The 15485-nt window shown below is 42.3% G+C and overlaps 1 protein-coding gene across 1 annotated transcript in view; it reads right to left on the bottom strand.

Moving 5' to 3' along the window:
• Positions 1–5203: 5203 nt before the first annotated feature.
• Positions 5204–15485, bottom strand: part of LOC138645230 (heparan sulfate glucosamine 3-O-sulfotransferase 2-like) — a 42399-nt gene continuing 32117 nt past the window's right edge. The window contains exon 2 of the mRNA XM_069734348.1: positions 5204–6343. Within this exon, the coding sequence (XP_069590449.1) occupies positions 5725–6343 (619 nt within the window). The 3' untranslated portion in view covers positions 5204–5724. The remainder of the gene's footprint in view (positions 6344–15485) is intronic.

Below are 15485 nucleotides of genomic sequence, written 5' to 3'. Positions count from 1 at the left end.
AAAATAATAAGAGAGATAATGTTTTAAGGGCATTTTTATTACTTACTGCAAAGTCAGATATTTAGGAAAAATATGCAGTTGTGTCTTTTTATGTAATGGATGGAAACTTCTGGTTTCAGCTATACTTGCACACACATTGTACACATAGACTTTTACACTACACCTACTTTCTTTTCCAGGCACATCTCAGGATTGGAGAGCAGCCCCTCTCCTTCTGTCCCCTCTGAGAGAGCTGCCTTATTTACATTCAGGCAGGAGAGTAAGCGAGAAGGAAGGATTTTGAATCTCCATCATCTTGCATCATCTTCCACCTTCCGACCTAACTGCTTCCAGGGCTTTTTTTGGATGACCGGTTTTGTTAGAAAGGAGCCCACCTTATGACGGATGTCATTCTGTACCTCTAAAATTCAGCTGTAAGGCTACGTTCACATTTGCGTTCTGCCGGGCTGCGTCGGGCGCAGCCGCGGCGACGCATGCGCCATGTGCCCCTATATTTAACATGGGGGCGCATGGACATGCGTTTGCATGCGTTTTGCGATGCATGCGTCTTTTTTGCCGCAAGCGTTAGGGCGCAGAGGACGCATCAAGATGCATTTTTTTGGCGTCCAAAATCCGGCAAAAAACGGACGCATGCGTCGCAAAACTATGCGTTTTGCATGCGTTCTTGTTTGCGTTGTGCGTTGCGTCGCCGACGCAGCCACGCACAACGCAAATGTGAACGTAGCCTAATCTCTGATGGAGCACAAAACCAATTGTTAAATTCTCCTGCAGCACCACCACAGGTTAAATAAATTATTACACAGTGAACATAAAAAATAAGTGGTCTCTTTAGTTTGCATGAAGTTTCTGGGTCCTCTAGAGCAAGAGTCAATGCAACGGTTGAAGAGCATCAAACCCTTAGACTATGTGCACATGTTGCAGATTGGACGCTGTAGATTCGCAGCCGTTTTCCATGAGTTTACAGTACCATGTAAACCTATGGAAAACAAAATCCGCAGTGCACATGCTGCGCAAAATACCGCACAGAAACACAGCGTTGTTCTTTCCACAGCATGTCAATTCTTTGTGTGGATTCTGCATCGGTTTGCACCTGCTCCTCAATAGGAATCCACAGGTGAAATCCGCATAGAAACCACAGAAAAACCAGGGTAAATCCACGGTAATTCTGCAGGAAATCCGCACTGCGGATTTACAAAAATCAGTGGGGAAAAATCCACCCACCATTCCGCAACGTGTGCACATACCCTAATACTGTTTTTCAAAATGCCTTTTATAAACTAGACAACCCCTTCAAAAAGTATATTCTGACAACTTTTAGATTGTTTGGATCTTGTAATGTAGAGATCGATATTTGTGGATTTCATTACGTTCGAACATACGGTTAACAATTTATTTCACGTCGTGTGGTTTTAAGAGGGGGTTGTAGACCTACTCTAATAACCAGGTGTGAAGAACATTGAACCTTTTATGCTCCATTGTGCGGTCTACTACCTGGCAGACGGTATACAATTTGTGGAATCAATGCTGACCAGAGAGATCCCTTGGCGCAGCGTCTTAATGGTGCGCAGCATTCTGGGTATGTCAAGGCAGGAAGAGATTAAATGCCGCACATCTACAGAACATCACACACTGGTTTTATTGGATTTAGTTGTTTCGTAATATGCCAGGGCTTCTCGACAAACAAGGCTCCTTACTCCAAAGTTTAATTTCTTCTGAGCGAAGGTTTTCAAGACCAGGAAGGGTTTTTGTAAATGATCTGGAACTGAGCCTCAAACAAGTCTTATCTCTATAATCACAATGCTAATCCTTCAGACCATGGGAACTGTGGGAGATATTAACCTTTAGGGAAAGCAGAAAAAAGCCAAGTCGGTGTTTGTCTCCTTCACTACATTGGAGGCAGATACTTTGCTGACTATATGGATGAGTTATGATGGCATACACAATGATCCATACCTCCCTGATATTATTGTGTGCTGATATATAAAATATTCTCTAAGTATAGGATATACAGCTCAACATGGCCAAAAGTAGCTTTCAAACCCTAAAACCTGCTCCTCACATCTAATGATACCATTACAGTAGTATTCTCAGCCACAGCATATGCCATAAAAGTCTGATAGATGCTGCTCCCCGAAATGGGAAGAGCCCCCTATCTCTCTGTTAAGGTGTCTCGCCGAAAGGTTCGGAAGCCCATACAGCTGACCATACAGTAATGGGATCCACATCCGTCAGACATTCATGGAATATTTTGTGGATATGCAATGTGTGTCACATAAGCACATACACAAATATGAATCATAACCGAATCTGCAGATTTTTGCTCTTTGGATGGTAGAAGATGAGGAAGAATAGATCAGGCATGTTGGATTTTGATAACAGATAAATAGAGAATAAGTTCACTGTTGACGAAATACGAGTCAAGATTCATGAAATTTGAAATTTGATTTGTGCAAATTTTTTAAAAAAAATGTTGGCTTCCATTTTACACATTGCAGAAGATTGCATTAGTCACAGAAGCCTCACATGACCTCAGTCTTCCTCATAATACCTTGCACCTACCGCATCTCATGGTAAAATTGCAGCCAATCACCTGGGACTGTCATAGCCTGTATAAAAAGCTGAGGTAGGAAATGCAGCAGCCATTTTAAGGTAATTTAGGATAGTGAGAGAATATTGCAGCTTATAGCTCATCAAAAGAGATATTAATAGAAAGCCCTAAAACATTGGATAAATACCCCAAATAGCAATGTGCTGTATAAGTGCAACAGTAAATAAGATAAGTGTGTTAATATGCAAAATGCCTCTTCAGAGAAAAAGAGGACTTGATCTCTATAGTGCCACCTGTAAGATAAGTGATATGGTGTACCTGCATATGAATTACAATTAAACTTTTTCCCTTGATTCTTAATGCCCTAAAAAGCAGCAACAAGGCAACACAACATAAAAATATGACATCAGTATCAGACTGAGATTATGTGCATGCTTTTCTCAAGAAACTGCACTGAGTTTTGACATTTCTTGTGCATTCCTTTTTTTTGAAAGGGAAATAATTGCTTTTAAAAAATGCAAAAGAAACTTACCCAAATCCAGGCATTTAACTATGACTGTCCTATCTATCCCACAAAGACTGCATGTTGCAAACAATTTTTTTTCTTATACGGTACCTATTTTATTAGTTAAATGTTACAACTGCAAATGTCTCATCTATAAAGCACCCTATTGCAGGTGCTGGCTTTTTAAACATGTATCTACTAGGCATTTCTAATCACATTATTATTGGAAAGGGGGTTGACTTTTCTTAAATAGAAATAAAAAAATGTAGATATTTAACTGTGGATGTTTTTGAACACCTGTTTTATAAGCCTAACTTGAGAACCGTAATTACTAAACAAATACAGAGTTCTGCTGCCATATATATTTTTTTCCATATGTGCAGCTACCTACCACCTTTTGTGGCAGGGGTTGAACAATTGTGATTGAAAAAATTGTCAAAAGTTAATTATAGTGTCGCAAAAGAAAAAGTAGCAATGACAATGGATTAGGTAGTGCAAAAAAAAAAAACATATATTACTGATAAAAATGTGAGATCCACTAGCAGCAGAAGTATCATTACTACCACTGGCACCAGCTGTCCTGGCAGTAGTACTACTAAATGTAAGTCACAATTGGCTTTTCTTTGCCTCCAGTAAGTGTATTAGTGGGTTTCTATGGAATTGGGGGTTGCTATGGAATTTATGGCACACCGCTCATCTTAATCACAGCAAGATAATGTTACCTCTGACAGTGACACTATCAGTTTGAGCCAGTGCTCTGCATAGTATGGTTTTCCTGGCCACTCATAACTAAAAGGGATACTTTCTGGACAGTTTTTAATTGAAAAAATAACATGAAAAGTCTTTCAGTATGCTGGATTATTAAATTGGCTGTCGGTTACTACCAGGTTACAATCCAATTCTATAGTGTCACTTTGACATTACTGAGGCTGAGTTTGTGTTAAAAACTTAAAAGGGGTTGGATAATCTCTTAAGAGACCTCATAGTTTTACACATGCCTTTTTAGGGTATGTGCACACGTTGTGGAAAGTCCTGTGGATTTTTCCAGACTGATTTTGGTAAACCCACAGGTAAACCGGACTGCAGATTACCTGCGGAATTACCACGGATTTACCGCGGGTTTTTTTTTTTGCAGATTTTGTGCGGATTTCACATGCGGTTTTACACCTGCAGATTCCTATTATGGAGCAGGTGTAAGCCGCTGCGGAATCCGCTCAAAGAATTGACATGCTGCGGAATAAACATCGCTATGTTTCCGCACGCGTTTTTCCGCAGCATGGGCACTGTGGATTTTGTTTTCCATAGGTTTTTCATGGTATTGTAAGCGCATGGAAAGCTGCTGCGAATCCGCAGCAAAATCCGCTATGTGTGCACATACCCTTAGAACAATTGGAGGTATTGCAAGGTAGAAAAAAACATGTTGACAGTGAGGGGGATCAATGAGTGGAACAGGCTGCCACAAGAGATGGTGGGTCATCCTTCAATGCAAGACTTCAAGCAAAGGTTGGACAGACATCTGTTTGAGATGTTTTAGTGAACTGGTTGATAACTATGGCCAATTTTTGGTACAGTTGTTATGAATGATGGTACATTTCATAAGTTTTTAGGTATTTTGGGGTATCAGAATTGTTTATCTGTAACTTTGAATGGTACACACAATAGAAGGTTAAGTAGACTTTTTAATCAATGAGTATGATGTGTGGACCGTCTCCAATTGTTAGAATGATTTTGCTTGGACAGCATGTTTCTTCTTCATAATGATATGTCTGCGTGTAAACCCAGTGGCAAATTTAATTAAAAAAATAGAACTGTAACATTTCTCCAACACAAAAATACTTTCTATTATTAGTTTCTTAAGTTGTTCAGATGCAGAGAACCAAAATTATAAAGCTATAATACTCCAGAAAGGGGAGACCTTCTAGAAACCTGTTTGGAGAATTGTCTTTTTACAAAGGGATTTTTGAAACTTGTCTTTAGGGTCATGAAATGGAGGAGACTATCTTATTGATAGCTTGCAATGTCAAGAAGAACATGACAGTGGTATTGTGAGCTTGCTTACCAAGTTTTTTTGCCCCAAATTCTACCTCACTTTCTAGAAAGAAAACATTCATTCAATGTGTATTAACCGGAAATAAGAGAAAATTCAAAGTAACGTTCTTTAATGATGCCGAAATCTTGGTCATTCATTTTATTAGAGCTGAATCTTTAAATAATATCTTTATTTTGATTACAATCTGTTACATAAATCTTTTTTGTTGAGATTTTCTCAATAGGTTAGAGATTTGTTTTTGGAGAAGACCACTGAGGGCCCAGATCTCAACATAGAAGAATAGTTTATCATGTCTAGTGTCCTGGGACCTTTTAGTTCTAATGCTTTTGAGCTCCATCTACGAACCATGTTCTCTGGTACTTTCATTGGAAGAGCAAAGTGCACCGTGCTTCACGTCCTCTTGATATGTGGGACAAATCTATTCATAAAGGTTTAAGATTTCAGTAATGCTAAGATTGTTAGACTTTTTTAAACTTGTTTTGACTTAGATCTTATTTTTATAAGATTTAAGTCTACATCTCTTGGTGTCCTTTTTGTCCACAGGATAAAACTTTTTCTCGTTACCCTGTGCTTTTTTTTATAACCATTTTCTTCCTTGTCCCATGGCTTTTGAATGATATCCTACTCCCAGTGAAAGTCCTGACCAACAGTTTCATAGAACTTAATGTTGTGGGGTCTATAGAATTCTCGTAACTGTTCTATATCCTCAGTGTTGATCTGAACATGAGCCCGACCCTTAGATTTACCCAAACAACGAGGTGCTCCTCCACCACCAGGCTTTTTGAGACATGGAAAACCCTTAGTCTTGTTAAAGTAGAAATGTTTCTCTGAAACCAGACGTTTGAGACCAAGGAAGTCCTGTACTCTTGCCATCTCCCCGGCTGGATCTGTGATCAGTCGTTCTCCACTTACAAAGTGCATTTGGGATATTGGGAAATGATTAAGCCAGGGCTGCAGATGTAAAGCATAGAGTCCAATCCGAATGGCATTCCAAGAAGTATCCACCTCCCCACTTGTCCTATTAAGGAAAGCCAACTCACTGAAGCTGGGGATGTCCGGTTTCTTGGATAGAGTCTGAGTATAATCAGAGATTGCCCGAGTGACGGGATTACGGACTACCACAATCAGTTTGACTCTGGGTGACATGTGTGAAATCCGATGAGGTGCTTCCCTTGTCACAAAGTAGCTTGGGGTCTTCTCCACTGTAATCTGGTGATCCAGTGATCGAGGCATCAGATTTCTGTATGCAAGGAGAAGAAAAATTTAAAAATTAAAAATATGAATTGTCCCTTAAAATTTAAGCCCGTTTTAGAAAAACCCTTGAATATCTGAGTATAATATATAGAATTAGATATGCAAATTATGTTTCCATTTGTCTCATCATCCAGAGACATTGAAGTAGAGAAATCTTCTGTCTCTCTACGTTACATAATACCAATGGGGATTTCATTGGGATATTCTAATGTTTTAGCTGGGGGACAATAGTACCAGATAAAGAGCACCCGACTGTATCCCATCATAGCATGAGCCTGGAGATTGAATATCTTGAAGGACACCAGATCTCCATCTAAAATTACTTTGTATTTTGTTTTGATTTTATCTGACCTTTTCACTTACAAAAGTAATATGACCTTGACAAAGCTACCACGAACTATGATAATTTAAAGGGTTATTCCAAACCGGGCAAGTTATTACTCTTCCACACTTGCATATTTCTAGAGCCCAAGAACTGGGAGCTAATCCAAGTGTGGGGACTCTCAAACAGCTTATCTCTAGCAATCAAAAAGACATTTTGGAGTGGAGGCATGCATACTCTATACTAACGGGCAATTCAGAACCATATTCTTGGAATCAATGGGGATCCCAATGGTCAGAGCCCAAGGGATCAGCAAGATAACAATTTTTACAGTTGGAAATAACCCTATAACACATTTTTCACTGTGTGTAGACCATCAGGTGCTATCCTTATGGATATTATTTTCAGTTTTGAGAAGACTGTACAAGTTTGAAAGGGTCATGCGCCCAGCATGGTCCAGAGGAGGACCAGCAGTTCATGAAGACTGTACAACTACACAGAGCAAAACTGCCGTAGAGAAACTATTGGGCACAGTATCTAGCAAAATAGAATAAGTATAGGAAAAGAGAATATCTCTGTAGTATCTGATGTAGATATATACATAGAAAATCCAACAGAACCAAGTGTACGGTTAAGTGTATTGGGAAACCTTGAAGGAAGCCCTACTAAGCGCAGTACAAAACCAGGCACTAATATTGATGTGTGCATAAAGCTTTACAGTGTTAGTATCAATTTGGGTCTAGTATAGCTTGGTCACTGGTTGGTTTTCTAACCACACGACCAGTCATCATTGATGTAACCTGTGCAGCCGTAAGAGTTAAGGGTGCCAACATCCACCTCCAACGCAAGTGGCTTGTGCATTATGATGAATGTAAAGGACTCACAAATAGGGGCCCTCTTCTGTCCGAGTCAACCCCTGACATACAAGACTTACATGTAAGATGTTGCATTGTTCTTAACAGGTTAATGGGAAAACATTTTTCAGATTTTCAAAGTCCAGCTCCGTGCGCTCCTCAGACGCAACCTAGGACTGTCAAAGCTATCGTTCCCGGCAGTGACAGCTGCTTCGCTCCCATGACTTGGGCTAGTCCTAATTAATCAACACCCTGCCAGTCTGCCACCCGAGAAGCAGAATTTAAATACATAGAGCCCTCTTTGCACCCGACGGAGCTAGAAATCATTAAAACAGACAGAGTATCCACTATAGATGTATGTGTGCCACCATCTACTACCCTGGTCTCTGCCTTACTGAGACAGGCATTTATGTGCAGTTAATTTGACTCAAAGTAATTAATTTGAGGTGAAATTCCAACCTAGATAAAGCAAGCTACATTCATTAAAAAACCTCATAATAAGCTACAGCTGCTGCAATTATTTCCTAATCAAAAGCTTGTCGGGATGAAGATTTATCCGTGTATTGCGCATCCGCACTGTGAAAGAAGCAGACTGGAAATTACTGCAGCCGCTCATGTGAAGCCATCAGTTAAGGCGATATTTGCTTTTTCTGCTTGAGTGGCACTATAAACAGAGATTCTTCTTCAGCAACGAGGGGGTGGACTAAATAAGCAAGATAGTCCTTTTCTCCTTCCCTATGGACTACCTATGCCCATAACAATATATTAAACACACTGCAATAAAACTCAAGTCAAAGTCAACGGTCAGCAAGAGAAAAAAATAGAGAAAGAAAGAAAAAATAGTGAAAAATAGAGAACAAAAATTGGAATAGCTCTCTGGTACTCTTAAGGCCATGTTCACACAGTGCGTTTTTTACTGCAGAACCGCAGCGGTTTTGCCGCTGCGGTTCCGCAGCTGTTTTCCATGCAGGGTACATAACAATGTAACCCTATGGAAAACAGTCACTGCTGTGCACATGATCCGTAATTTCATTTAAAAAGCCGCGCAGAATAGCTGCGGCAAAAAAGAAGGAGCATGTCACTTCTTTTTCCTGAACCGCAGCGGTTCTGCACCCATAGACCTCCATTGTGAGGTCAAAATCGCAGTAAAACCCGCAGATCAAAAATATATCTGCGGGTTTTACTGCGATTTGATGTGCAGAACCGCTGCAGCAGGAAGTGCGGGGGAGCGGGCGGAAGTGCGTGGGCGGAGTGTGGCTGCCCCCCCGTGCTCCGATCCCGCCCCCCCGTGCTCCGATGCCCCCCGCCCCCGTGCTCCGATGCCCCCCCCCCCAGTGCTCCAATGCCCCCCCCGTGCCCTAATCTCCCCCCCTTATACTTACCCGGCGTCCCGGTGTCCGTCCGGCCGTCTTCTCCCTGGGCGCCGCCATCTTGCAAAATGGCGGGCGCATGCGCAGTGCGCCCGCCGAATCTGCCGGCTGGCAGATTCGCTCCAAAGTGCATTTTGATCACTGAGATATAACCTATCTCAGTGATCAAAATAAAAAAATAGTAAATGACACCCCCCCCACTTTGTCACCCCCATTGGTAGGGACAATAAAAAAATTAAGAATTTTTTTTTTTTTTCACTAAGGTTAGAATAGGGGTAGGGGTAGGGTTAGGGGTAGGGTTAGGGTTAGGGGTAGGGTTAGGGTTAGGGTTAGGGGTAGGGTTAGGGGTAGGGTTAGGGTTAGGGTTAGGGGTAGGGTTAGGGGTAGGGTTAGGGTTAGGGGTAGGGTTAGGGTATTTTCAGCCATTTTAGCCCTAAAAAGCTTCCTAGGAAACACACAGTCTCTGCATAGAAAACTGCATAAAAAAAGGATAAAAAAACGCATCAAAAAAACGCATCAAAAAACGCATCAAAAAACGCATCAAAAAAGGACAAAAAAAGGACCAAAAAAAGGACCTGCGTTTTCTGCCAAGAGCTGCAGTTTTTTAAAAAAACTGTCCTGAAAAAAAAAGGATGGAAATCCTGAACGTGTGAACATACCCTAAAGAAGATGTGTCATCAGGTCAAAAAAGTTTGCTCTTATTCTATTTCTGATCTTCGCCTGAGTACTCTATTTTTTTTTTATTTAAACTCGGCATACAGTTCCAGAGATGTGGACCTTTCCATTTAATGCAATTTTTTAAAGGTCTTTATCAAAGAGGCGTGGCTTACAGGATCCTCGGGGGCGGGTGTCTTCATTCTGCTCTTCATTTCTACACTATGAACAATACCTCCTTTGTAAATACCATCAAAATTAGCACTAAATATAAAGGCCCACATCTTTTGAACCGTATGGCTGAATTTAAAAGAAAAAAGTGGACTATTCAGAGGAGCAGTGGGAAAAAAACAAGGGCAAAAGCTGGCTGCTTTTGATCTTGTGACAGATACTGTTTAACAGGTGTGCTGTGCTGTGCCATACGTTCTGTGTACACCTCTCCCTGTTGTGCAGTACCCCAAAAAACTTTGCGGGATCAGGTGTAGAATTCGCTGTGTGAGGCCCAGTTACCCACACCAGAGCCCTTCAGTGTTCTGGAGAAAAAACATTTAAAAAGGGTCTTTCACCAAATTTTTCATGTTGAACATTATGTAATAGTGGGTGAAAAGCAGAATAAGACATTGTTCTATCTATTCATTATGGAGATATTAGCAAAGTATCTGGCTGCTAATGGGTATTATCAGATAGTTGTCATACGTCTGGGTTCCAGCCTTGAGCCTATGCTTTGTGGTCGTTTTCTCTGTCCACCGAGTCGCATCAGATACACATTTTCTCTGGGTGTTTAGTTTCTGTTATCCTTGCTTCAGTCATCTATATATAATCATCTAAGGGGCACTTCCGTCTGTTTGTCTGTCGGTCTGTCTGTCACGGAAATCCTGCATCGCTGATTGGTCGCGGCCTGCAGGCCATGACCAATTAGCGACGGGCACAGTCCAGCCGCGAATTCACCTCTTCCTACTCTTCCTCTTCCTACTCTCAGTCAGTGCCCCCGGCCTCTCCATACTCCCCTACAGTCAGCGCTCACACAGGGTTAATGGCTGCGTTACACCTCGTTATGCCGCTTCGCTAATTGGTCGCACCCAGCCGGGCGAATCCTGTGTATAAATTGCATTATTCTGAAAACTTCATAAATAAACTACATACATATTCTAGAATACCCAAAGCGTTAGAATCGGGCCACCATCTAATTTTTGGATAACAGGTTAACAGGTGTTTTCATTTACTGAAAAAAGAAAATAATTCAGCTCACCCATATGATGCTATTCTCACAGCCCATGAGAATTGTGATCTGAGCACGGAAACGTGTCTGTTTGACGCCAGGTACTTGTGCATGAAAATGAAGGTATCCAGCTCAGGAAATAAAGTCAAAAGTCTTTATTTGGACAAGTTAAAAAATAAGCTGCTTAACAAACCGGTGCATACCTAAGGAAGGGATGTCTTGAGTAACTGGATGCGTTTTGAACATGTAAAGTGTTCTTAGTCCCCAGTTTTCATTTACTCATTTCTCTGCCCTATCACCTTTTGGGTGCGGCTTTATATACTTTCCCTCTGCTGGTATTTCCTGCTGGTGATAGTCTCATTTGGATGTCGAGCCATACTGCTTTAGTTTAATATCAGTCATGTTTTTTACCCTACATCTATCCTCTGTTTCTTTTTAGGAAGTAGGCGGCATAATCCATAACAGTACATGCTTAATCCTTTATTTTGTATAACGTGGTTTGTTTTACTCACTCTGGGATCTTTCTATTTCAGCAAACTTTCCCTTCTGTAGGTAATTGTCATGATCCCAATGGCAGGGGATCACAAAAGGACAAGCACAAAAACAAAACAAGCTCTAGGGTGATGGAACCTGAGCTGACCGCGATCCTGAACCTAAACACACAACTAGCAGTAGCCGGGGAACGTGCCTACGATGATTCCTAGACATCTCGCGCCAGCCGAAGGATTAACTTCCCCTATTAGAAGAAACACAGACCTCACTTGCCTCCAGAGAAACACCCCACAGAAATAGCAGCCCCCCACATGTAATAACGGTGAAATGAGAGGAAAGCACATACGTAGTTATGAAAATAGAATCAGCAAAAATGAGGCCCGCTAAAGCTAGATAGCAGAGGATACAAAAGTGAACTGTGCGGTCAGCGAAAAACCCTTCAAAAAACCATCCTGAAATTACTTGAACTCATGTGCCAACTCATGGAACATGAGGAGTAATTTCAGCCCACTAGAGCAACCAGCAGCAAGGAATCACATATCTGCAAGCTGGACTAAGACAAAAATAAAGCAAAACATGGAACAGGAAAATCAAAACTTAGCTTGTCCTGAAGATAACAAACGCAGGGAGCAGAGGTAAAAAGACACGCTGATTACATTGATAGCCGGCGAGGAAATGACAAAAAAGCCAGGTTAAATAGGAAACTCCCATAACCTGATGGAACAGGTGGACACCAGAGACCGCAGAGAACACAAGTCACCCAGTACCATCAGTAACCACCAGAGGGAGCCCAAAAACAGAACTCACAACAGTACCCCCCCTTGAGGAGGGGTCATCGAACCCTCACGAGAACCACCAGGGCGACCAGGATGAGCCCTATGAAAAGCACGGACCAAATCGGCAGCATGAACATCAGAGGCAATCACCCAAGAATTATCCTCCTGACCATAACCCTTCCACTTGACTAAATACTGGAGTTTCCGTCTGGAAACACGAGAATCCAAGATCTTCTCCACAACATACTCCAATTCACCCTCCACCAGCACCGGAGCAGGAGGCTCAAGCGAAGGAACAACAGGTACCTCATACTTCCGCAACAACGACCGATGGAACACATTATGAATAGCAAACGATGCCGGGAGATCCAAACGAAACGACACAGGGTTAAGAATTTCCAAGATCCTATAGGGACCGATGAACCGAGGCTTGAACATAGGAGAAGAGACCTTCATAGGAACAAAACGAGAAGACAACCACACCAAGTCCCCAACAAGAAGTCGAGGACCCACGCGGCGACGGCGATTAGCAAACTGCTGAGCCCTCTCCTGGGACAACTTCAAATTGTCCACCACATGACTCCAAATCTGATGCAACCTATCCACCACCATGTCCACTCCAGGACAATCAGAAGGCTCCACCTGACCAGAGGAAAAACGAGGATGAAACCCCGAATTACAAAAGAAAGGAGAAACCAAGGTAGCAGAACTAGCCCGATTATTAAGGGCAAACTCGGCAAGCGGCAAAAAGGAAACCCAGTCATCTTGATCAGCAGAAACAAAACACCTTAAATAAGTTTCTAAAGTCTGATTAGTTCGTTCCGTCTGGCCATTCGTCTGAGGATGGAATGCAGACGAAAAGGACAAATCAATGACCATCTTAGCACAGAACGTCCGCCAAAATCTAGACACAAACTGGGATCCCCTGTCAGAAACGATGTTCTCAGGAATGCCATGCAAACGGACCACGTTTTGAAAAAACAGAGGGACCAACTCAGAGGAGGAAGGTAACTTAGGCAAGGGTACCAGATGAACAATCTTAGAAAAGCGGTCACACACAACCCATATGACGGACATTTTTTGAGAGACAGGGAGATCCGAAATAAAGTCCATGGAAATGTGCGTCCAAGACCTCTTCGGGATAGGCAAAGGTGACAACAATCCACTGGCCCGAGAACAGCAAGGCTTAGCCCGAGCGCAAACTCCACAAGACTGCAGGAAAGAACGCACATCCCTCGACAAGGAAGGCCACCAAAAAGACCTGGCCACCAAGTCTCTAGTACCAAATATTCCAGGATGACCTGCCAACACAGAAGAATGGACCTCGGAGATGACTCTACTGGTCCAATTATCCGGAACAAACAGTCTTTCCGGCGGACAACGATCAGGTTTATCCGCCTGAAACTCCTGCAAAGCACGTCACAAGTCTGGGGAGACAGCCGACAAAATCACCCCATCCCTAAGGATACCAGTGGGCTCAGAATTTCCAGGGGAGTCAGGCACAAAACTCCTAGAAAGAGCATCCGCCTTCACATTCTTTGAACCTGGCAGGTATGAAACCACAAAATTGAAACGGGAGAAAAACAGTGACCAACGAGCCTGTCTAGGATTCAGACGCTTGGCAGACTCAAGGTACATCAGATTTTTGTGATCAGTCAAGACCACCACATGATGTCTAGCACCCTCAAGCCAATGATGCCACTCCTCAAATGCCCACTTCATGGCCAAAAGCTCCCGATTACCAACATCATAATTCCGTTCAGCGGGCGAAAATTTTCTAGAAAAGAACGCACATGGCTTCATCACTGAGCCATCGGAGCTTCTCTGTGACAAAACCGCCTCCGCTCCGATCTCGGAAGCATCAACCTCAACCTGAAAAGGAAGCGACGTATCTGGCTGACGCAACACAGGAGCAGAAGAAAACCGGCGCTTAAGTTCCTGAAAGGCCTCCACAGCCGCAGGAGACCAATCAGTAACATCAGCACCCTTCTTAGTCAAATCCGTCAAAGGCTTAACAACACTAGAAAAATTAGTTATGAAGCGACGATAAAAATTAGCAAAGCCCAAGAACTTCTGTAGACTCTTAAGAGATGTAGGCTGCGTCCAGTCACAAATAGCCTGAACCTTGACGGGATCCATCTCAATAGTAGAAGGGGAAAAAATATACCCCAAAAAATAAATCTTCTGGACTCCAAAGAGACATTTAGAACCCTTTACAAACAAAGAATTGGCCCGCAGGACCTGAAACACCTTCCTGACCTGCTGAACATGAGACTCCCAGTCATCAGAAAAAAACAAAACATCATCCAAATACACGATAATAAATTTATCCAGATATTCACGGAAAATATCGTGCATAAAAGACTGGAAGACAGAAGGAGCATTAGAAAGTCCAAAAGGCATCACCAAATACTCGAAATGGCCCTCAGGCGTATTAAATGCGGTTTTCCACTCATCACCCTGCCTTATCCGCACAAGATTATACGCACCCCGAAGATCAATCTTAGTGAACCATTTAGCCCCCTTAATGCGAGCCAACAAATCAGTCAACAATGGCAAAGGATACTGATATTTGACTGTAATCTTATTCAAAAGACGATAATCTATGCAAGGCCTCAAGGAACCATCTTTTTTGGCCACGAAAAAAAAAACCTGCTCCCAAAGGGGACGAAGATGGACGGATATGTCCCTTTTCCAAAGACTCCTTAACATAATTCCGCATAGCAGCATGCTCTGGCACTGACAGATTGAACAAACGACCTTTAGGGAATTTACTGCCAGGAATCAAATCTATAGCACAATCGCAATCCCTGTGAGGAGGAAGCGAACTGAGCTTAGGCTCCTCAAAAACCTCCCGATAATCAGACAAAAATACCGGAACCTCAGAAGGAGTAGATGAAGCGATAGAAATAGGAGATGCATCATCATGAACCCCCTGACATCCCCAGCTTAACACAGACATTGTTTTCCAGTCCAGGACTGGGTTATGAGTTTGTAACCATGGCAGACCAAGCACTAAGACATCATGTAAATTATACAGTACCAGGAAGCGAATCACCTCCTGATGAACGGGAGTCATACGCATGGTCACTTGTGTCCAGTACTGAGGTTTATTCATAGCCAAAGGTGTAGAGTCAATTCCTTTCAAAGGAATAGGAACTTCCAGAGGTTCCAGACTAAACCCACAGCGATTGGCAAATGACCAATCCATAAGACTCAGGGCAGCGCCTGAATCCACATAGGCATCGACGGAAATGGATGATAATGAACAAATCAGAGTCACAGACAGAATGAACTTAGACTATAAAGTACCAATGGCAACAGACTTATCAACCTTTTTTGTGCGTTTAGAGCATGCTGATATAACATGAGCTGAATCACCACAATAAAAACACAATCCATTTTTCCGCCTATAATTTTGCCGTTCACTTCTGGACTGAA

This window comes from Ranitomeya imitator, chromosome 7, assembly GCF_032444005.1.
Source record: "Ranitomeya imitator isolate aRanImi1 chromosome 7, aRanImi1.pri, whole genome shotgun sequence".
NCBI classification, from domain to species: Eukaryota; Metazoa; Chordata; class Amphibia; order Anura; family Dendrobatidae; genus Ranitomeya; species Ranitomeya imitator.
The sequence above is the reverse complement of the archived record's forward strand: the minus strand, read 5'-3'. Positions and strand labels throughout refer to the sequence as shown.